A 22,018-nucleotide genomic window follows, 5' to 3' on the forward strand; every position below is an offset into this window, starting at 1 on the left:
TCCCCCACAGCTAGCAGCCTGCCTGGCCCCCTGCTGGCGTTCCCCCACAGCTAGCAGCCTGCCTGCCCCCCTGCTGGCGTTCCCCCACAGCTAGCAGCCTGCCTGGCCCCCTGCTGGCGTTCCCCCACAGCTAGCAGCCTGCCTGCCCCCTGCTGGCGTTCCCCCACAGCTAGCAGCCTGCCTGGCCCCCTGCTGGCGTTCCCCCACAGCTAGCAGCCTGCCTCCCCGCCCCCCCCCCCCCACAGCAGCCCCTGTTCGGTACTCTTCCCTCCCACCCTCCTCCCAGCTAGTGTCATATCTGCTCCTACATGCCCCTGCTGGGAGCCCCTGCCATAGCCAGTGCCCTGCCTGACCCTGTGGCGCCCCCTGCCTGCCTTCATGGTGCCCCTTGCCATGAGCTACCCCCACTGCCAGTGCCCTGCCTGCCCCATGGCACCTCCCACTGGGGTAGGCGAGGCAGGGTAGTGGAGTGCTGCTTTCACTGTCCATGCTCTCTATTCTCTTTCCCCAGGTCACTCTGATGACATCTTTTATTCCATCTCCTCGGGAGATCCCCACGGCTATTTCTGCATGGACTCCAGCTTGGGACAGCTCCGCATCAGCCTCCCTCTGGACCATGAAGTCCAGGCGGTTCTGGTTCTGGACGTGCAGGCCCGGAGTGGCTCACCGCCTGCCTACAGCAATGCGCAGGTGAAGATTGCCGTGTCAGATGTGAATGACAATGCGCCAGCCTTCCTGGCCCCTTCGGACTCCATCCTGCTGCCAGAGGCCACAGAGGTGGGGGCTACTGTCTACACGCTGCAGGCGGAGGATCGGGATAGTGGTGCCAATGGGCAGGTGCACTTTGAGCTGGTGTCGGGTGGGGACGGCATCTTCAGCGTGGAGCGCTCCTCAGGCACAGTGCGGCTGGTGGGGGCCCTGCAGTACGAGGCCAGTGCTGCCTATGGGCTAGCCGTGGTGGCACGGGACAGCGGTGTGCCCCAACTCAGTGCCACCTTCACCCTGCTGGTGCACGTGCAGGCAGAGCATGACCATGGGCCCATCTTCGACACACTCACCTACCGTGTGGAGGTGCGGGAGGGCACGCCTGTCTCCACTCGCGTCCTGCAGGTGCGGGCCCTGGGGCGGGACGCCGGCACCACGCCCCTCACTTACCACCTGCGTGCTGATGGCGACGCTGCCAGCTTTGGCATTGTGCCCGAAAGCGGCTGGCTCTACGTCAAGAGTGCGCTGGACCGGGAGACGCGGGACCTGTACATGCTGACAGTGCTGGCGTCTGCAGGGGCAGGCGGCACCAGCAGTGAAGCCAGGAAGACGGGCACCAGCACGGTGCGGGTCAGCATCACTGATGAGAATGACAACAGTCCCCGGCTCAGTGAGGAGCGCTACTTCTTCACCATTGCAGAGAACCAGCCCCCGGGCAGCAGGGTGGGCAAGGTGACCGCCAGTGACCGGGACATGGGGCAGAACAGCCGTCTCACCTACCGCCTCCTCCAGCATGATCCCAACTTCCTCATCCACATGCAGTCTGGTGAGAGACCCCAAACGGGTGCAGCTGGCAGGGGAGGAAGAGCCACTGAGACCCAAGGGGACATGGAAGGCCCGTGACGTTCCTAGGGGTGACTGTGGGTAGAGCAGCGCTGGCCCCAGCATGGCACCACGGGGTGCCGACAGCACATGCTGGCTAGTTAGTGGCTCCCCAGTCAGACAGCTCCTAGAACTGTCCCCAGGCAGAGTGCTTTGTCTGGGGGTACCCTGCTCTCCCATCCCGCCCCAGAGCTCCCATGGCCTGAGGGAGGCCAGCAGCCCTTTGGGGAAAGCCAGGCCCGTCACTGAGGGTGTGTCTAGACTGCATGGCTCGCGAAAGGAGGCTACAGGATCTAACGACAAAGGGATCTGGGGTCGTTTGATCCCCATCTGGACTACCGCGCCATGCTGACGAACAGCTGATCGGCACAGCGCGGCGGCCATTTTGATGTAAATAAAGCGGCGATTATTTAAATCGCCGCTTCATTTTGCTATGTCTAGTAAACTCATCTAGGTGGCTCCGTCGATGGAGCCGTGTAGTCTAAACACACCCTGAGTGACGGCTGTGACTGAGCTGGGCAGGGGCAGGCAGAGCCCACATCTCAGGACAGCAGCACGGAGAAGCCAGCCCAGAGCTGCTGAGATTTAAGGAAGCTTGAACAGACAGAGGGTACGTCTACACTACCACCCTAGTTCGAACTATGCTGGTTAATGTAGGCAACCGGAGTTGCAAATGAAGCCCGGGATTTAAATTTCCCGGGCTTCATTTACATCTTGCCGAGCGCCGCCATTTTTAAATCCCCGTTATTGTGGACTCCGTGCCCGCGGCTACACGTGGCACGGAGTAGGTAGTTCAAATTAGGCTTCCTATTCCGAACTACCGTTACACCTCGTTCCACGAGGTTAGGGGTCACACACCCCAGAGGAGGGTCGGTGTGACCTTGTCTCACGGAGGTTTGGGGTAACACTCCCCAGAGGAGGGTCAGTGTGACCTCATCTCACGGAGGTTAGGGGTGTCACTCCCCAGAGGAGGGTCGGTGTGACCTCGTTCCACGAGGTTAGCGGTCACACACCCCAGAGGACGGTCGGTGTGACCTTGTCTCACGGAGGTTAGGGGTCACACACCCCAGAAGAGGGTCGGTGTGACCTCATTTCACGGAGGTTAGGGGTCACACTCCCCAGAGGAGGGTCGGTGTGACCTCGTTCCACGAGGTTAGGGGTCACACTCCCCAGAGGAGGGTCGGTGTGACCTCGTTCCACGAGGTTAGGGGTCACACTCCCCAGAGGAGGGTCGGTGTGACCTCGTTCCACGAGGTTAGGGGTCACACTCCCCAGAGGAGGGTCGGTGTGACCTCGTTCCACGGAGGTTAGGGGTCACACTCCGCAGAGGAGGGTCGGTGTGACCTCATTTCACGGAGGTTAGGGGTCACACTCCCCAGAGGAGGGTCGGTGTGACCTCGTTCCACGGAGGTTAGGGGTCACACTCCCCAGAGGAGGGTCGGTGTGACCTCATTTCACGGAGGTTAGGGGTCACACTCCCCAGAGGAGGGTCGGTGTGACCTCGTTTCACGGAGGTTAGGGGTCACACTCCCCAGAGGAGGGTCGGTGTGACCTCGTTCCACGAGGTTAGGGGTCACACTCCCCAGAGGAGGGTCGGTGTGACCTCGTTCCACGGAGGTTAGGGGTCACACTCCGCAGAGGAGGGTCGGTGTGACCTCATTTCACGGAGGTTAGGGGTCACACTCCCCAGAGGAGGGTCGGTGTGACCTCATTTCACGGAGGTTAGGGGTCACACTCCCCAGAGGAGGGTCGGTGTGACCTCGTTCCACGGAGGTTAGGGGTCACACTCCCCAGAGGAGGGTCGGTGTGACCTCATTTCACGGAGGTTAGGGGTCACACTCCCCAGAGGAGGGTCGGTGTGACCTCGTTCCACGGAGGTTAGGGGTCACACTCCCCAGAGGAGGGTCGGTGTGACCTCGTTCCACGGAGGTTAGGGGTCACACACCCCAGAGGAGGGTCGGTGTGACCTCGTTCCACGGAGGTTAGGGGTCACACACCCCAGAGGAGGGTCGGTGTGACCTCGTTCCACGGAGGTTAGGGGTCACACACCCCAGAGGAGGGTCGGTGTGACCTCGTTCCACGGAGGTTAGGGGTCACACACCCCAGAGGAGGGTCGGTGTGACCTCGTTCCACGAGGTTAGGGGTCACACATCCCAGAGGAGGGTCGGTGTGACCTTGTCTCACGGAGGGCAGGGGTCACACACCCCAGAGGAGGGTCGGTGTGACCTCGTTCCACGGAGGGCAGGGGTCCCACACCCCAGAGGAGGGTCGGTGTGACCTCGTTCCACGGAGGTTAGGGGTCACACTCCCCAGAGGAGGGTCGGTGTGACCTTGTTCCACGAGGTGAGGGGTCACACACCCCAGAGGAGCGTCGGTGTGACCCTGTCTCACGGAGGTTAGGGGTCACACACCCCAGAGGAGGGTCAGTGTGACCTCGTTCCACGGAGGTTAGGGGTCACACACCCCAGAGGAGGGTCGGTGTGACCTCGTTCCACGGAGGTTAGGGGTAACACACCCCAGAGGAGGGTCGGTGTGACCTCGTTCCACGGAGGTTAGGGGTCACACACCCCAGAGGAGGGTCGGTGTGACCTCGTTCCACGAGGTTAGGGGTCACACTCCCCAGAGGAGGGTCGGTGTGACCTCATTTCACGGAGGTTAGGGGTCACACTCCCCAGAGGAGGGTCGGTGTGACCTCGTTCCACGGAGGTTAGGGGTCACACTCCCCAGAGGAGGGTCGGTGTGACCTCGTTCCACGGAGGTTAGGGGTCACACACCCCAGAGGAGGGTCGGTGTGACCTCGTTCCACGGAGGTTAGGGGTCACACACCCCAGAGGAGGGTCGGTGTGACCTCGTTCCACGGAGGTTAGGGGTCACACACCCCAGAGGAGGGTCGGTGTGACCTCGTTCCACGAGGTTAGGGGTCACACATCCCAGAGGAGGGTCGGTGTGACCTTGTCTCACGGAGGGCAGGGGTCACACACCCCAGAGGAGGGTCGGTGTGACCTCGTTCCACGGAGGGCAGGGGTCCCACACCCCAGAGGAGGGTCGGTGTGACCTCGTTCCACGGAGGTTAGGGGTCACACTCCCCAGAGGAGGGTCGGTGTGACCTTGTTCCACGAGGTGAGGGGTCACACACCCCAGAGGAGCGTCGGTGTGACCTTGTCTCACGGAGGTTAGGGGTCACACACCCCAGAGGAGGGTCAGTGTGACCTCGTTCCACGGAGGTTAGGGGTCACACTCCCCAGAGGAGGGTCGGTGTGACCTCGTTCCACGGAGGTTAGGGGTCCCACATCCCAGAGGAGGGTCGGTGTGACCTTGTTCCACGAGGTGAGGGGTCACACACCCCAGAGGAGGGTCGGTGTGACCTCGTTCCACGGAGGTTAGGGGTCACACTCTCCAGAGGAGGGTCGGTGTGACCTCGTTCCACGAGGTGAGGGGTCACACACCCCAGAGAAGGGTCGGTGTGACCTCGTTCCACGGAGGTTAGGGGTCACACTCCCCAGAGGAGGGTCGGTGTGACCTCGTTCCATGGAGGTTAGGGGGTCACACACCCCAGAGGAGGGTCGGTGTGACCTTGTCTCACGGAGGGCAGGGGTCCCACACCCCAGAGGAGGGTCGGTGTGACCTCGTTCCACGGAGGTTAGGGGTCACACTCCCCAGAGGAGGGTCGGTGTGACTTCGTTCCACGGAGGTTAGGGGTCACACTCCCCCGAGGAGGGTCGGTGTGACCTCGTTCCACGGAGGTTAGGGGTCACACTCCCCAGAGGAAGGTCAGTGTGACCTCGATCCACGAGGTTAGGGGTCACACGCCCCAGAGGAGGGTCGGTGTGACCTTGTCTCCCAGTGGGTAGGGGTCACACACCCAGAGGAGGGTCGGTGTGACCTCGTTCCACGAGGTGAGGGGTCACACCCCCCAGAGGGGGGTCGGTGTGACCTTGTCTCCCAGAGGGTAGGGGTCACACACCCAGAGGAGGGTCGGTGTGACCTCGTTTCACGGAGGTTAGGGGTCACACACCCCAGAGAAGGGTCGGTGTGACCTCGTTCCACGAAGGTTAGGGGTCACACTCCCTGGAGGAGGGTCGGTGTGACCTCGTTCCACGAGGTTAGGGGTCACACTCCCCAGAGGAGGGTCGGTGTGACCTCGTTCCACGAGGTGAGGGGTCACACTCCCCAGAGGAGGGTCGGTGTGACCTCGTTTCACGGAGGACAGGGGGTCACACACCCCAGAGCAGGGTCGGTGTGACCTCGTTCCACGGAGGTTAGGGGTCACACTCCACAGAGGAGGGTCGGTGTGACTTTGTTCCACGGAGGTTAGGGGTCACACTCCCCCGAGGAGGGTCGGTGTGACCTCGTTCCACGGAGGTTAGGGGTCACACTCCCCAGAGGAGGGTCGGTGTGACCTCGTTCCATGGAGGTTAGGGGTCACACTCCCCAGAGGAGGGTCGGTGTGACCTCGTTCCATGGAGGTTAGGGGTCACACACCCCAGAGGAGGGTCGGTGTGACCTTGTCTCCCAGAGGGTAGGGGTCACACTCCGCAGAGGAGGGTCGGTGTGACCTCATTTCACGGAGGTTAGGGGTCACACTCCCCAGAGGAGGGTCGGTGTGACCTCGTTCCACGGAGGTTAGGGGTCACACTCCCCAGAGGAGGGTCGGTGTGACCTCATTTCACGGAGGTTAGGGGTCACACTCCCCAGAGGAGGGTCGGTGTGACCTCGTTCCTCGGAGGTTAGGGGTCACACTCCCCAGAGGAGGGTCGGTGTGACCTCGTTCCACGGAGGTTAGGGGTCACACTCCCCAGAGGAGGGTCGGTGTGACCTCGTTCCACGGAGGTTAGGGGTCACACACCCCAGAGGAGGGTCGGTGTGACCTCGTTCCACGGAGGTTAGGGGTCACACACCCCAGAGGAGGGTCGGTGTAACCTCGTTCCACGAGGTTAGGGGTCACACATCCCAGAGGAGGGTCGGTGTGACCTTGTCTCACGGAGGGCAGGGGTCACACTCCCCAGAGGAGGGTCGGTGTGACCTCGTTCCACGAGGTGAGGGGTCACACTCCCCAGAGGAGGGTCGGTGTGACCTCGTTCCACGAGGTGAGGGGTCACACTCCCTGGAGGAGGGTCGGTGTGACCTCGTTCCACGGAGGTTAGGGGTCACACACCCCAGAGCAGGGTCGGTGTGACCTCGTTCCACCAGGTGAGGGGTCACACTCCCCAGAGGAGGGTCGGTGTGACCTCGTTCCACGAGGTGAGGGGTCACACTCCCCGGAGGAGGGTCGGTGTGACCTCGTTCCACGGAGGTTAGGGGTCACACACCCCAGAGCAGGGTCGGTGTGACCTCGTTCCACGAGGTGAGGGGTCACACTCCCCAGAGGAGGGTCGGTGTGACCTCGTTCCACGAGGTGAGGGGTCACACACCCCAGAGCAGGGTCGGTGTGACCTCGTTCCACGAGGTGAGGGGTCACACACCCCAGAGCAGGGTCGGTGTGACCTCGTTCCACGAGGTGAGGGGTCACAGTCCCCAGAGGAGGGTCGGTGTGACCTCGTTCCACGAGGTGAGGGGTCACACTCCCCAGAGGAGGGTCGGTGTGACCTTGTCTCCCAGAGGGTAGGGGTCACACTCCCCAGAGGAGGGTCGGTGTGACCTCGTTCCACGAGGTTAGGGGTCACACTCCCCAGAGGAGGGTCGGTGTGACCTCGTTCCACGAGGTGAGGGGTCACACTCCCCAGAGGAGGGTCGGTGTGACCTCGTTTCACGGAGGACAGGGGCTCACACTCCCCAGAGGAGGGTCGGTGTGACCTCGTTCCACGAGGTGAGGGGTCACACTCCCCAGAGGAGGGTCGGTGTGACCTCGTTTCACGGAGGACAGGGGGTCACACTCTCCAGAGGAGGGTCGGTGTGACCTCGTTTCACGGAGGACAGGGGGTCACACACCCAAGAGCAGGGTCGCTGTGACCTCGTTCCACGAGGTGAGGGGTCACACTCCCCAGAGGAGGGTCGGTGTGACCTCGTTTCACGGAGGACAGGGGGTCACACACCCCAGAGCAGGGTCGGTGTGACCTCGTTCCACGGAGGACAGGGGGTCACACTCCCCAGAGGAGGGTCGGTGTGACCTCGTTCCACGAGGTGAGGGGTCACACTCCCCAGAGGAGGGTCGGTGTGACCTCGTTTCACGGAGGACAGGGGGTCACACTCCCCAGAGGAGGGTCGGTGTGACCTCGTTCCACGAGGTGAGGGGTCACACTCCCCAGAGGGGGGTCGGTGTGACCTTGTCTCCCAGAGGGTAGGGGTCACACACCCCAGAGCAGGGTCGGTGTGACCTCGTTCCACGAGGTGAGGGGTCACACTCCCCAGAGGAGGGTCGGTATGACCTTGTCTCCCAGAGGGTAGGGGTCACACACCCAGAGGAGGGTCGGTGTGACCTCGTTCCTCGGAGGTTAGGGGTCACACTCCCCAGAGGAGGGTCGGTGTGACCTCGTTCCACGGAGGTTAGGGGTCACACTCCCCAGAGGAGGGTCGGTGTGACCTCGTTCCACGGAGGTTAGGGGTCACACACCCCAGAGGAGGGTTGGTGTGACCTCGTTCCACGGAGGTTAGGGGTCACACACCCCAGAGGAGGGTCGGTGTGACCTCGTTCCACGAGGTTAGGGGTCACACATCCCAGAGGAGGGTCGGTGTGACCTTGTCTCACGGAGGGCAGGGGTCACACTCCCCAGAGGAGGGTCGGTGTGACCTCGTTCCACGAGGTGAGGGGTCACACTCCCCAGAGGAGGGTCGGTGTGACCTCGTTTCACGGAGGACAGGGGGTCACACACCCCAGAGCAGGGTCGGTGTGACCTCGTTCCACGGAGGTTAGGGGTCACACTCCACAGAGGAGGGTCGGTGTGACTTTGTTCCACGGAGGTTAGGGGTCACACTCCCCCGAGGAGGGTCGGTGTGACCTCGTTCCACGGAGGTTAGGGGTCACACTCCCCAGAGGAGGGTCGGTGTGACCTCGTTCCATGGAGGTTAGGGGTCACACACCCCAGAGGAGGGTCGGTGTGACCTTGTCTCCCAGAGGGTAGGGGTCACACTCCGCAGAGGAGGGTCGGTGTGACCTCATTTCACGGAGGTTAGGGGTCACACTCCCCAGAGGAGGGTCGGTGTGACCTCGTTCCACGGAGTTTAGGGGTCACACTCCCCAGAGGAGGGTCGGTGTGACCTCATTTCACGGAGGTTAGGGGTCACACTCCCCAGAGGAGGGTCGGTGTGACCTCGTTCCTCGGAGGTTAGGGGTCACACTCCCCAGAGGAGGGTCGGTGTGACCTCGTTCCACGGAGGTTAGGGGTCACACTCCCCAGAGGAGGGTCGGTGTGACCTCGTTCCACGGAGGTTAGGGGTTACACACCCCAGAGGAGGGTCGGTGTGACCTCGTTCCACGAGGTTAGGGGTCACACATCCCAGAGGAGGGTCGGTGTGACCTTGTCTCACGGAGGGCAGGGGTCACACTCCCCAGAGGAGGGTCGGTGTGACCTCGTTCCACGAGGTGAGGGGTCACACTCCCCAAAGGAGGGTCGGTGTGACCTCGTTCCACGAGGTGAGGGGTCACACTCCCTGGAGGAGGGTCGGTGTGACCTCGTTCCACGGAGGTTAGGGGTCACACACCCCAGAGCAGGGTCGGTGTGACCTCGTTCCACCAGGTGAGGGGTCACACTCCCCAGAGGAGGGTCGGTGTGACCTCGTTCCACGAGGTGAGGGGTCACACTCCCTGGAGGAGGGTCGGTGTGACCTCGTTCCACGGAGGTTAGGGGTCACACACCCCAGAGCAGGGTCGGTGTGACCTCGTTCCATGAGGTGAGGGGTCACACTCCCCAGAGGAGGGTCGGTGTGACCTCGTTCCACGAGGTGAGGGGTCACACACCCCAGAGCAGGGTCGGTGTGACCTCGTTCCACGAGGTGAGGGGTCACACACCCCAGAGCAGGGTCGGTGTGACCTCGTTCCACGAGGTGAGGGGTCACAGTCCCCAGAGGAGGGTCGGTGTGACCTCGTTCCACGAGGTGAGGGGTCACACTCCCCAGAGGAGGGTCGGTGTGCCTTTGTCTCCCAGAGGGTAGGGGTCACACTCCCCAGAGGAGGGTCGGTGTGACCTCGTTCCACGAGGTTAGGGGTCACACTCCCCAGAGGAGGGTCGGTGTGACCTCGTTCCACGAGGTGAGGGGTCACACTCCCCAGAGGAGGGTCGGTGTGACCTCGTTTCACGGAGGACAGGGGGTCACACTCCCCAGAGGAGGGTCGGTGTGACCTCGTTCCACGAGGTGAGGGGTCACACTCCCCAGAGGAGGGTCGGTGTGACCTCGTTTCACGGAGGACAGGGGGTCACACTCTCCAGAGGAGGGTCGGTGTGACCTCGTTTCACGGAGGACAGGGGGTCACACACCCCAGAGCAGGGTCGGTGTGACCTCGTTCCACGAGGTGAGGGGTCACACCTCCCAGAGGAGGGTCGGTGTGACCTCGTTTCACGGAGGACAGGGGGTCACACACCCCAGAGCAGGGTCGGTGTGACCTCGTTCCACGGAGGACAGGGGGTCACACTCCCCAGAGGAGGGTCGGTGTGACCTCGTTCCACGAGGTGAGGGGTCACACTCCCCAGAGGAGGGTCGGTGTGACCTCGTTTCACGGAGGACAGGGGGTCACACTCCCCAGAGGAGGGTCGGTGTGACCTCGTTCCACGAGGTGAGGGGTCACACTCCCCAGAGGGGGGTCGGTGTGACCTTGTCTCCCAGAGGGTAGGGGTCACACACCCCAGAGCAGGGTCGGTGTGACCTCGTTCCACGAGGTGAGGGGTCACACTCCCCAGAGGAGGGTCGGTATGACCTTGTCTCCCAGTGGGTAGGGGTCACACTCCCCAGAGGGGGGTCGGTGTGACCTCGTTTCACGGAGGACAGGGGGTCACACTCCCCAGAGGAGGGTCGGTGTGACCTTGTTCCACGAGGTTAGGGGTCACACTCCCCAGAGGAGGGCCGGTGTGACCTTGTCTCCCAGAGGGTAGGGGTCACACACCCCAGAGCAGGGTTGGTGTGACCTCGTTCCACGAGGTGAGGGGTCACACTCCCCAGAGGAGGGTCGGTATGACCTTGTCTCCCAGTGGGTAGGGGTCACACTCCCCAGAGGGGGGTCGGTGTGACCTCGTTTCACGGAGGACAGGGGGTCACACACCCCAGAGGAGGGTCGGTGTGACCTCGTTCCACGAGGTGAGGGGTCACACTCCCCAGAGGAGGGTCGGTGTGACCTCGTTTCACGGAGGACAGGGGGTCACACACCCCAGAGCAGGGTCGGTGTGACCTCGTTCCACGGAGGACAGGGGGTCACACTCCCCAGAGGAGGGTCGGTGTGACCTCGTTTCACGAGGTGAGGGGTCACACTCCCCAGAGGAGGGTCGGTGTGACCTCGTTTCACGGAGGACAGGGGGTCACACTCCCCAGAGGAGGGTCGGTGTGACCTCGTTCCACCAGGTGAGGGGTCACACTCCCCAGAGGGGGGTCGGTGTGACCTCGTTTCACGGAGGACAGGGGGTCACACTCCCCAGAGGAGGGTCGGTGTGACCTCGTTCCACGAGGTTAGGGGTCACACTCCCCAGAGGGGGGTCGGTGTGACCTTGTCTCCCAGAGGGTAGGGGTCACACTCCCCAGAGGAGGGTCGGTGTGACCTTGTTCCACGAGGTGAGGGGTCACACTCCCCAGAGGAGGGTCGGTATGACCTTGTCTCCCAGTGGGTAGGGGTCACACTCCCCAGAGGGGGGTCGGTGTGACCTCGTTTCACAGAGGACAGGGGGTCACACTCCCCAGAGGAGGGTCGGTGTGACCTTGTTCCACGAGGTTAGGGGTCACACTCCCCAGAGGAGGGCCGGTGTGACCTTGTCTCCCAGAGGGTAGGGGTCACACACCCCAGAGGAGGGCCTGATAGAGCTGGCTTGGCTCTCTTGTCACCAGTGTTAGCTCAGCAGTCCTGCCCCCATTCCTCTGCCTGATCCTGGCATCTCCTCACATCAGGGCCCTTGGTAGCTAGCACAAGGGGCCATGGCTAAGTGGGATGTGGTAGGAGACCCTTGTGAAGTGTCAGAGAGCAGACCTAAGCATGTCCCAACCCCAGATGACTCCCTTCCCCTGGCTGCTTATCCTGTCCTCACCATCGAAGGGCCATCTTCCTTGCCCCGACCTGCTCCTTTGGGCAGCTGCCCCCCACAGCCCATTCCCGAGGACTCTGGGTTACCTTGGGAGGGGGTGGGATTTCCATCGTTAGAGGTTTTTAAAGACCAGTTTGACAAAGCCCTGTCTGGGATAATTTAGCTGGAGTTGGCCCTGCTTTGAGCAGGCGGTTCATGCAGGTGACCTCTTGAGGTCTCTTCCAACCTTAATCTTCTATGATTCTATCTCACCCCCATCCAGGGCCACCTCTACCTAGAGTTTATTCCCTTGGGCTCTATCCCACCGCACAAAATGGGGCTCCCCATTTCCTCTAGGGGGCAGTTCTCCTGTCCCCTTGGGAGTTGGCTCTCTGGGGGCTGAGCTGTGCCCTGGCTTCTCTGTGGCAGGTGAGCTCACTGCCAAGCGTAGCCTGGACCGGGAGCAGCAGTCAAGCTACCAGCTGCTGGTGATCGTGCAGGATGGAGGGACGCCACCTCGCAGCGTCACGGGCACCGTCTATGTCACCGTGCTGGATGAGAATGATAATGTGCCGGCTTTCCTTCATGTGCAGAGCGGGCGGGAGCTCCTGGTCCAGGTGAGATGAGCAGGAGGCACCTCCACTGCAAGTTTTCAGGGTCCAGAGCCCTCAGAACATACTGGGGGGCCAGTGTTCCCAATGCAGATTATGGGGCTGAGCTCTCGGTGTGGGGAAGAGAGAGCCTTATGCAGATTAGGTAGGGGAAAAGAGTTGGGGGCAGTTGGTGGAGGGAGAAGACTCCTGGTACAGGAGGGAGCTAGTGCCTTAAGTACTCTAAGATGAGTTTGATCGGGCCACGATGACTTGAATAATTCTAATTTATTTAAATATACTCTAACTTACTTTTTCCGTCTTTTGACTTGTGTCCCTTCCCCTTTGTTAATGCTAATTGTATTGAGTATCTGGTCACAGTTAGCATCTTCAGTGAAGACTGAGGCAAAATAGGCATTAGCCACTTAGCTTTCTTGCTGTCATCAATTATTTCCTTTCCTACTTCCTTGAACAAAGGAGCAACACTTCCTTTTGTCTTACTCTTGCTCCTGATACGTTAAAGACACTCTTACTGCCATTCATGTCTTTCGTTAGCTCTCATCCATTTTGTGTCTTAGATGTTATGATGTTGTCGCTACATGCTTGTGCCATGCTTTTGCACTCTTTGCAGTAAATCCATGTTTCCTCTTGTTTTAGGGTTCCCTTTGGACTTTCAGGGAATTAAAGAGCTCCTGATAGAGCCAGTCTGTCCTCTGGCTATTCTTTCTATCTTTCTTTTGCATCAGGATAGTTTTCAGTTATATCTTTTAATATTACAGTAAACTTCTAATAATCCGGCACCTTTAGGACCCAGGGGGTGCCGGATTATCAAATATGCCAGACTATCGGAAGGGGGGGGGCTATGAGGGGTCTGGGGCGGGGTGGTGGGGATGGGGTGGGGATGGCGCTGCGGAACCAACCCGGCAGTACCCCAGCTGCTCTGGCCCAGGCGTCACCAAGTCAGCCACTGCTGAAACTGACCAGCAGCTGACTCAGGGAAGCCCAGGGAAGAGCAGCTCCAATTGTCCGGCTGCCTGGAGCACTTCCGGCTTCCAGGTGGTGCCGGACTAGCAGGAGTGCCGGACCATTGGATGCTGGACAACTGGAGTTTTACTGTAGCTCCTTTAGAAACTGCCATCTGTCCTGAATCTCTTTAGCCCTTAGATTTTGTTCCTGTGGAACTGGACCTACCAGTTCTCTGAGTTTGATAAAAAACGTTGTTCTTCTTTGCTCTATTTGGGTATGTCTACACTACAAATTTAATTCGAACTACCGGATGTTAGTTCGAATTAACTTTGATAGGCGCTACATTAGCGCTCCGCTAGTTCAAACTTAATTCGAACTAGCGGAGCGCTTAGTTCGAACTAGGTAAACCTCATTGTACGAGGACTAAGCCTAGTTCGAACTTACTCTTTGCTTTGTCAAAAGGTTGACTCTTTGCTTTGTGAAGAACAACTTTCTGTTACTAGTTTGAAGCCTGCTACCCATTCCTTTCCTTTGGTGTCCTCTAGTCCTTCTTTATGGGAACTAATGAAGAACTTTTCTGTGTGCACCCTCTCCACCCCACTCCTGCTTTTAGAGACCTCTATCCTGTCCCCCCTCCGTCTCCTCTTTTCTAAGCTGAAAAGTCCCAGTCTCTTTAGCCTCTCTTCATATGGGACCTGTTCCCAACCCCGATCATTTTAGTTGCCCTCCCCTCTCCCACCCTCTCTCTTCCCCTCTCCCACCTCCTTTTCCCAGTCTCCCCCAGTTTTGTTCAATAAAGACAGATTCAATTTTTGAACACAATTGTCCTTTATTTTGTACATCAAGAAGAGGGGCTAGGGAAGGGTAAGAGGAAGGAGGTGAGGGAGGAATGGGGTATGCGTCCACGATGGGGAGGACTGGGCTGGCTCTGCGGGCTTCTGGGAGTGGAAGCTCTCCTGAAGCCCCCCAATTGCCCCCTCCCCCCAGATGGCAGCCTGTGGCAAGTGCAGCCGGGCTGATGGCCGAGTGGTGTGATGTGCCCAGTGTGGGTACTCCGGGCAATCCAAGCCAGGACTGCTTTGGAAGCGGGGCACCCCTGAGAATTGTCTGTCTGGGGTGGGGGTCGGGACCCTTTAAGCACAGCCCTCGGCTAGCCTGAGACAGCAGCTCCACGCTCTAAGTCCTCATCTGATGCCCTGCCGGCACTGCTTCCGGCCATCCTTAAGCCTGGTTCAGGGTCCACTTAATGTGGACATGCTAGTTCGAATTAGCAAAACGCTAATTCCAACTAGTTTTTTAGTCTGGATCCGTTAGTTCGAATTAGCTTGGTTTGAATTAACTAATTCGAACTAAGTTAGTTCGAATTAACGTTGTAGTGTAGACATACCCCAAGACACAGACGCCATATCTCCCATTACACCACACAGCCCCAAGACACATATGCCACGTCTCCCATCCCACCACACACGCTTCAGATCCCCCAAGACACGGATGCCACATCTTCCATTACACCACACAGCTCCAAGACACAGACACAACATTTCCATCCCACCACAAACCCCTCAGATTCCCTAAAACACGGATGCCACATCTCCCATTCCACCGTGGAGCCCCGCAGATCTCCCAAGACATGGACGCCACGTCTCCCATTCCACCGTGGAGCCCCACAGACCCCCCCCCCCAAGACACAGATGCCACGTCTCCCATTCCACCGCGGAGCCCCACAGACACCCCAAGAGATGGACGCCATGTCTCCCATTACAGCACCCACCCCGCAGATCCCCTAAGACACAGACGCCACATCTCCCATTATATCACACAGCCCCAAGACACAGATACCACGTCTCCCATCCCACCACATACCCCGCAGATCCCCCAAGACACAGATGCCACGTTTCCCATTCCACCGCGGAGCCCCACAGATCCCCTAAGACACAGACGCCACGTCTCCCATTCCACCGCGGAGCCCCACAGATCCCCCAAAACACAGATGCCACGTCTCCCATTACACCACACACCCTGCAGATGCCCCAACACTCAGATCCCAACTCCATGAATGTTGGAACTAGGGATGAGGCAGCATATCCTGGTTTAAAATTATTTCCATCATTTACAGGGTGTTTATGATTTGGTTCAACGTTTCTCAAAACTCCCACCATACAAATCGCTCTAGCACTACTGCCAAGACACCCCTTCAGCAGGGATCCTGTACTGCTCATTCCAACACCCCTCCCCAGAGATCCTCCAGCATTCAGATCCCATAATCCTCTGGCACAGACCTCCACAGACTCCTGAAATCCTCACCCTACAGCACGAATCTGAGAACTAACTGTCTTCCTAAGCAACAATTACTGCAGTGAGCTTTATCATGGTGATTTTGAAGCAAGGGAGTGAGAGAAGATAAGAAAAAGGGTATGTCTACACTACAGCGCTAATACGAACTTAGTTCAAATTAGTTAATTCAAACTAAGCTAATTCGAACTAATGCATCCAGACTAAAAACTAGTTCGAATTAGCGTTTTGCTAATTCGAACTAGCATGTCCACACAGAGTGGACCCTGAACAGAGGTTAAGGCTGGCTGGAAGCAGTGCCGGCAGGGCATCAGATGAGGACTTAGAGCGTGGAGCTGCTGTCTCAGGCTAGCCGAGGGCTGTGCTTAAAGGGACCCGACCCCCACCCCGGACAGACAGTTCTCAGGGGTGCCCCACTTCCAAAGCAGTCCTGGCTTGGAGTGCCCGGAGTACCCACAGTGGGCATATCACAGCACTCGGCCATCAGCCCGGCTGCACTTGCCGCAGGCTGCCATCTGAGGAGAGGGGACAATTGGGGGGCTGCAGGAGAGGTTCCACCCCCAGAAGCCCACAGAGCCAGCCCAGTCCTCCCCATCGGGGGTTTGTACCCCATTCCTCCCTCACCTCCTTCCACTTACCCCTCCCTAACCCCCCTTCCTGATGTACAAAATAAAGGACAATTGTGTTCAAAAATAGAATCTCTCTTTATTGAACAAAACGGGGAGAGACTGGGAAAAGGAGGTGGGAGAGGGGAAGAGAGAGGGTGGGAGAGGGGAGGGCAACTACAATGATGAGGGGTTTGGAACAGGTCCCATATGAAGAGCGGCTAAAGAGACTGGGACTTTTCAGCTTAGAAAAGAGGAGATGGAGGGGGGATATGATAGAGGTCTCTAAAAGCAGGAGTGGTGTGGAGAGGGTGCATACAGAAAAGTTCTTCATTAGTTCCCATAATAGAAGGACTAGAGGACACCAAAGGAAAGGAATGGGTAGCAGGCTTCAAACTAATAACAGAAAGTTCTTCTTCACAAAGCAAATAGTCAACCTGTGGAACTCCTTGCTGCAGGAGGCTGTGAAGGCTAGAACTAGAACAGAGTTTAAAGAGAAGTGAGATCAATTCATGGAGGTTGGGTCCATGGAGTGCTATTAGCCAGGGGGAAGGAATGGTGTCCCTGCCTGAAGTTTGCGGAAGTCTGGAGAGGGATGGCATAAGACAAATGGCTTGGTCACTGTCTTTGGTCCATCCCCTCCAGGGTCCCTAGGGTTGGCCGCTGTCGGCAGACAGGCTACTGGGCTAGATGGACCTTTGGTCTGACCCAGTATGGCCATTTTAAGCTCAGGGCCCAGGGTCGGGGGTCTCATTGGACCAACTTGATTTTCATGCAAACCTGCTCCTGGGTGGCCAGGCTGGCAGCTCTCCTGCCCTAGATGGCCGCTTTCCTGTGCCTAGTGCGGAGATCATGGACGAGGTCCACGATGTCTGCTCTGGACCAGGCGGGCGCCCGCCTCTTGCAGTCCTGGGCAAGCTCCCGGGAGCCGCCAGCCTGGTCCCGGGAAGAGGCGGAGGGCTGGGGGGGCATCAGGTGGCTGGCTCGAGCCATGCCAGGTGCAGGGTCTGCTGGCTGGGTGCTGGCAGGCTTGCACCTGGCACAGGCATCGTAGCCAGCCCGTGCCCCTTTAAGGGGTCCGGGGCCGGGAGGGGGGCAATAGAGTTTCCCTGGTGTTGGCCAGAGTGGCCACCAGGGAAACCTGGGGAGGGCTAGCCTCCCACTAGTTCGAATTAAGGGTCTACACACCCCTTAATTCGAACTAGCTAGTTCGAACTAGGCTTAATCCTCGTAAAATGAGGTTTTCCTAGTTCGAACTAAGCGCTCCGCTAGTTCGAATTAAATTCGAACTAGCGGAGCACTAGTGTAGTGCCTATGAAAGTTAGTTTGAACTAACGTCCGTTAGTTCGAACTAACTTTGTAGTGTAAACATACCCTTGGGGTATCTGCGGGGCTCCACGGTGGAATGGGAGACGTGGCGTCTGTGTCTTGAGGGATCTGCGGGGCTCCATGGTGGAATGGGAGACGTGGCGTCCGTGTCTTGGGGGATCTGCGGGGCTCCATGGTGGAATGGCAGACGTGGCGTCCATGTCCTGGGGGATCTGTGGGGCTCTGTGGTGGAATGGGGACGTGGCATCTGTATCTTGGGGGATCTGCGGGGCTCCGCGATGAAATGGGAGATGTGGCATCCGTACTGTAATGAGTGACATGGTGTCCGTGTCTTGGGGGATCTGTGGGGTGTGTGGTGTGATGGGAGACGTGGTGTCTGTGTCTTGGGGCTCTGTGGTGTAACGGGAGACGTAGTGTCCATGTCTGGGGGATCCGTGGAGCTCCACGGTGGTTAGGGAGACACGGAGTCCATGTCTTGGGGGATCTGCGGGGCTCCGTGATGGAATGGGAGATGTTGCGTCTGTGTCTTGGGGGATCTGCGGGGTGTGTGGTGGGATGGGAGACGTGGTGTCTGTGTCTTGGAGCTGTGTGGTGTAATGGGAGATGTGGCTTCTGTGTCTTGGGGGATGGGATCTGCAGGGCTCCGCTGTGAAATAGGAGCCGTGGGATCTGCTGGGGAGGAGACTGAGCTGGGAGGATTATGTGTTCTGTGTTGCTTGGTCTGGGTGCTGGCTGTTGTGGTGTCTCCATCTCCCCTCTCTGTATGACAGGTCCTGGAAGAGAAACCTTCAGGTCTGCTGATCGCATCCCTGCAGGCCAAGGACCCAGACGAGGGTGAGAATGGGACCATCTTCTACTCACTAACAGGTAAAGGGGGTAGGGGAAGCGGTATGGCACCCTCACCTCTAGCAAGTCCCCTGGACTATGGTCCTGACCACCCTCCAAACACACACGCAGTCCCAGCATTCCGCAGGCTGACCCCCACCATCTCTAACCCGCTCTGACCCAGTAGCTGTTGTCCATGCAACAATATCTCCGGATTGAAGTGTCATTAGAGGTGGTTTTGGAACAAATAGAAAAACTTAATGTTAACAAATCTCCGGGACCGGACGGCATTCATCCAAGGGTTCTAAAAGAACTTAAATGGGAAATTGCTGAGCTATTATCTGTGGTTTGTAACCTATCCTTTAAATCGGCTTCCGTACCTAATGACTGGAAGGTAGCCAACGTGACACCAATATTTAAAAAGGGCTCTAGAGGCGATCCTGGTAATTACAGACCGGTAAGTCTAACTTCAGTACCGGGCAAATTAGTCGAAACAATAGTAAAGAATAAAATTGTGAAGCATGTAGAAGAACATAATTTGTTGGACAAAAGTCAACATGGTTTCTGTAAAGGGAAATCCTGTTTTACTAATCTGTTAGAGTTCTTTGAAGGGGTTAACAGACATGAGGACAAGGGGGATCCAGTAGATACAGTATACTTGGATTTTCAGAAAGCCTTTGACAAGGTCCCTCACCAAAGGCTCTTGTGTAAATTACATGGCCATGGGATAAGAGGGAAGGTCCTTTTTTGGATTGAGAACTGGTTAAAAGACAGGAAACAAAGGGTAGGAATAAATGGTAAATTTTCAGATTGGAGAGGGGTAACTAGTGGTGTACCCCAAGGGTCAGTCCTGGGACCAATCCTTTTCAACTTATTCATAAATGATCTGGAGAAAGGGGTAAGCAGTGAGGTAGTAAAGTTTGCAGATGATACCAAACTGTTTAGGATAGTCAAGACAGAAGCAGACCGTGAGGGACTCCAAGAAGATCTCACCAAACTGAGTGATTGGGCAACAAAATGGCAAATGAAATTTAATGTGGATAAGTGTAAAGTAATACACATCGGGAAAAATAACCCCAACTATACGTACAGTATGATGGGGGCTAATTTGGCTACAACAAATCAGGAAAGAGATCTTGGAGTTATCGTGGACAGTTCTCTGAAAACTTCCACACAGTGTGCAGCGGCGGTCAAAAAGGCAAATAGGATGCTAGGAATTACTAGGAAAGGGATAGAAAATAAGACCCAGAATATCTTACTGCCCCTGTATAAAACTATGGTACGCCCACATCTTGAATACTGTGTACAGATGTGGTCTCCTCACCTCAAAAAAGATATTTTGGCCTTGGAAAGGGTTCAGAAAAGGGCAACTAAAATGATTAGGGGTTTGGAACGGGTCCCATATGAGGAGAGGTTAAAGCGACTGGGACTTTTCAGTTTAGAAAAGAGGAGACTGAGGGGGGATATGATAGAGGTCTATAAAATCATGAGTGGTGTGGAGAGGGCTGATAAAGAAAAGTTATTTATTAGTTCCCATAATAGAAGAACTAGAGGACACCAAATGAAATTAATGGGGAGCAGGTTTAAAACTAATAAAAGAAAGTTCTTCTTCACACAGCGTGTAGTCAACCTGTGGAACTCCTTGCCAGAGGAGGCTGTGAAGGCTAGGACTATAATAGAGTTTAAAGAGAAGCTGGATAAATTCATGGAGGTTAGGTCCATAAAAGGCTATTAGCCAGGGGATAAAATGGTGTCCTTGGCCTCTGTTTGTCAGAGGCTGGAGAGGGATGGCAGGAGACAAATCGCTTGATCATTGTCTTCGGTCCACCCTCTCTGGGGCACCTGGTGCTCGCCACTGTTGGCAGACAGGATACTGGGCTAGATGGACCTTTGGTCTGATCCAGTACGGCCGTTCTTATGTTCTTATGTTATCTCCCCTTCTCTCCGCAGGGGCTTGGGCCGAACGCTTCACACTGCACATGGCCACGGGGGAACTGCGTACGGCCACTGTACTACGCCGAGCGGACCGGGCTGAATACATCTTCACCGTGACAGCCAGCGACCGGGGAATGGTGCCCCGCAGCATGGCAGCTGTTGTCCGCATTCAGGTACATGAGTCCCCCAAACCCACCCCCAGGGCTATAATCCACATCTGGGTTCCTGCCCCCCCCCAAGTCCCCTCTAGAGCTATCATCCACATCTGGGTTCCTGGACTCCCCAGCTATTCCCCTGTAATATAACAGTTTCTGGAAGCACTGCTGAGAGGTCAAATCAGGGCAAATGGCTTAGAAACAGATCTACTTACAGCCCCAACACTAGGGGTCCTCTTCTATAAGGCACTGAACCAGTCACAAAGAGCACTTCTGTTTGCTACTCTGGCTAGCAAAAACTCACCCAAGCAATTCTTTAGATACTCCAGTTTTCCTGTGCCACCAATCAGCGCCCACCTTACACAGGTGAGAGGCTATGACAAAGGGTGTTAAAAAGCACTTAATTGACTTTGCGACTAGTTGGTAGAATTTCCATTGACTAGTGCTAGCTGATAGGCACTTCCGCACTCCTCCTCTGAAAAGTACAAGAGCCCCTGCCAGTGGGAAGTCCCGCTGACTCCAGGCTGCATGCGGATGCCTGCTTTGAAATGCACAAGAGTCCCCAGCGGGGACAGCTATTGGATCATAGAGGCAGCAATGGGGAACGGGAGGGATTGACTAGTCAACATTACTAGTCGACTAGTCTTTAACATCCTTATAACCCATCCCCCACCTCCCCTCAGACACCCCAGTGCTCCCTCTGCCCCACCCAGCCCTCACCTTACACAGGGGAGAGGTTATAACCCATCCCCCACCTCCCCTCAGACACCCCAGTGCTCCCTCTGCCCCACCCAGCCCCCACCTCACACAAGGGAGAGGTTATAACCCATCCCCCACCTCCCCTCAGACACCCCAGTGCTCCCTCTGCCCCACCCAGCCCCCACCTCACACAAGGGAGAGGTTATAACCCATCCCCCACCTCCCCTCAGACACCCCAGTGCTCCCTCTGCCCCACCCAGCCCCCACCTCACACAAGGGAGAGGTTATAACCCATCCCCCACCTCCCCTCACACACTCCAGTGTTCCCTGTGCCCTCCAGCCCCCCTTACACAGGGGAGAGGTTATGAAAACCAATCTCACCAAATCTGAATAGGTTCTCCCTATTCCAAAGGGCTAACCATATTTCCAGGGCAATTTATACCTCAGATTTTACCCAAACAAGCATGATGTGCCAGTCCTTTGACATCTAAAATCTAAAGGCGAAAGAAAGAAAGAAAGAAAGAAAGAAAGAAAGAAAGAAAGAAAGAAAGAAAGAAAGAAAGAAAGAAAGAAAGAAAGAAAGAAAGAGAGGGAGGGAGGGAGGGAGGGAGGGAGGGAGGGAGGGTTGAGAGTAAAATTTTTAAAGGAAACATATTACATATGCCAGTTACAATATCGTAGTGAAGGCTTGTAGCAGAGAAGGCATAATCTTCTATGTTAAAAGATAGGAAACCTCAGGAGTCATCGAGTCCAACTCCCTGCCCAAAGTAGGACCAATCCCAACTAAATCATCCCAGCCAGGGCTTTGTCAAGTCGAGACTTAAATACCTCTAGGGGTGGAGATTCCACCATCTCCCTAGGGAACACATCCCAGTGCTTCCCATCCTCCTAGGGAAATA

The 22,018-nt window shown here is 57.3% G+C and overlaps 1 protein-coding gene across 4 annotated transcripts in view; it reads left to right on the forward strand.

The window, feature by feature from the left end:
- Positions 1–22,018, forward strand: part of DCHS1 (dachsous cadherin-related 1) — a 154,736-nt gene that overhangs the window by 65,311 nt on the left and 67,407 nt on the right. For all 4 annotated transcript variants that reach the window (XM_075917306.1, XM_075917305.1, XM_075917307.1 and 1 more), the window contains 4 exons: positions 512–1,531; positions 12,153–12,340; positions 18,276–18,372; positions 20,281–20,438. In XM_075917306.1, the coding sequence (XP_075773421.1) occupies positions 512–1,531; positions 12,153–12,340; positions 18,276–18,372; positions 20,281–20,438 (1,463 nt within the window). The remainder of the gene's footprint in view (positions 1–511; positions 1,532–12,152; positions 12,341–18,275; positions 18,373–20,280; positions 20,439–22,018) is intronic.

This window comes from Pelodiscus sinensis, unplaced genomic scaffold (assembly GCF_049634645.1).
Source record: "Pelodiscus sinensis isolate JC-2024 unplaced genomic scaffold, ASM4963464v1 ctg95, whole genome shotgun sequence".
Taxonomy (NCBI): Eukaryota; Metazoa; Chordata; order Testudines; family Trionychidae; genus Pelodiscus; species Pelodiscus sinensis.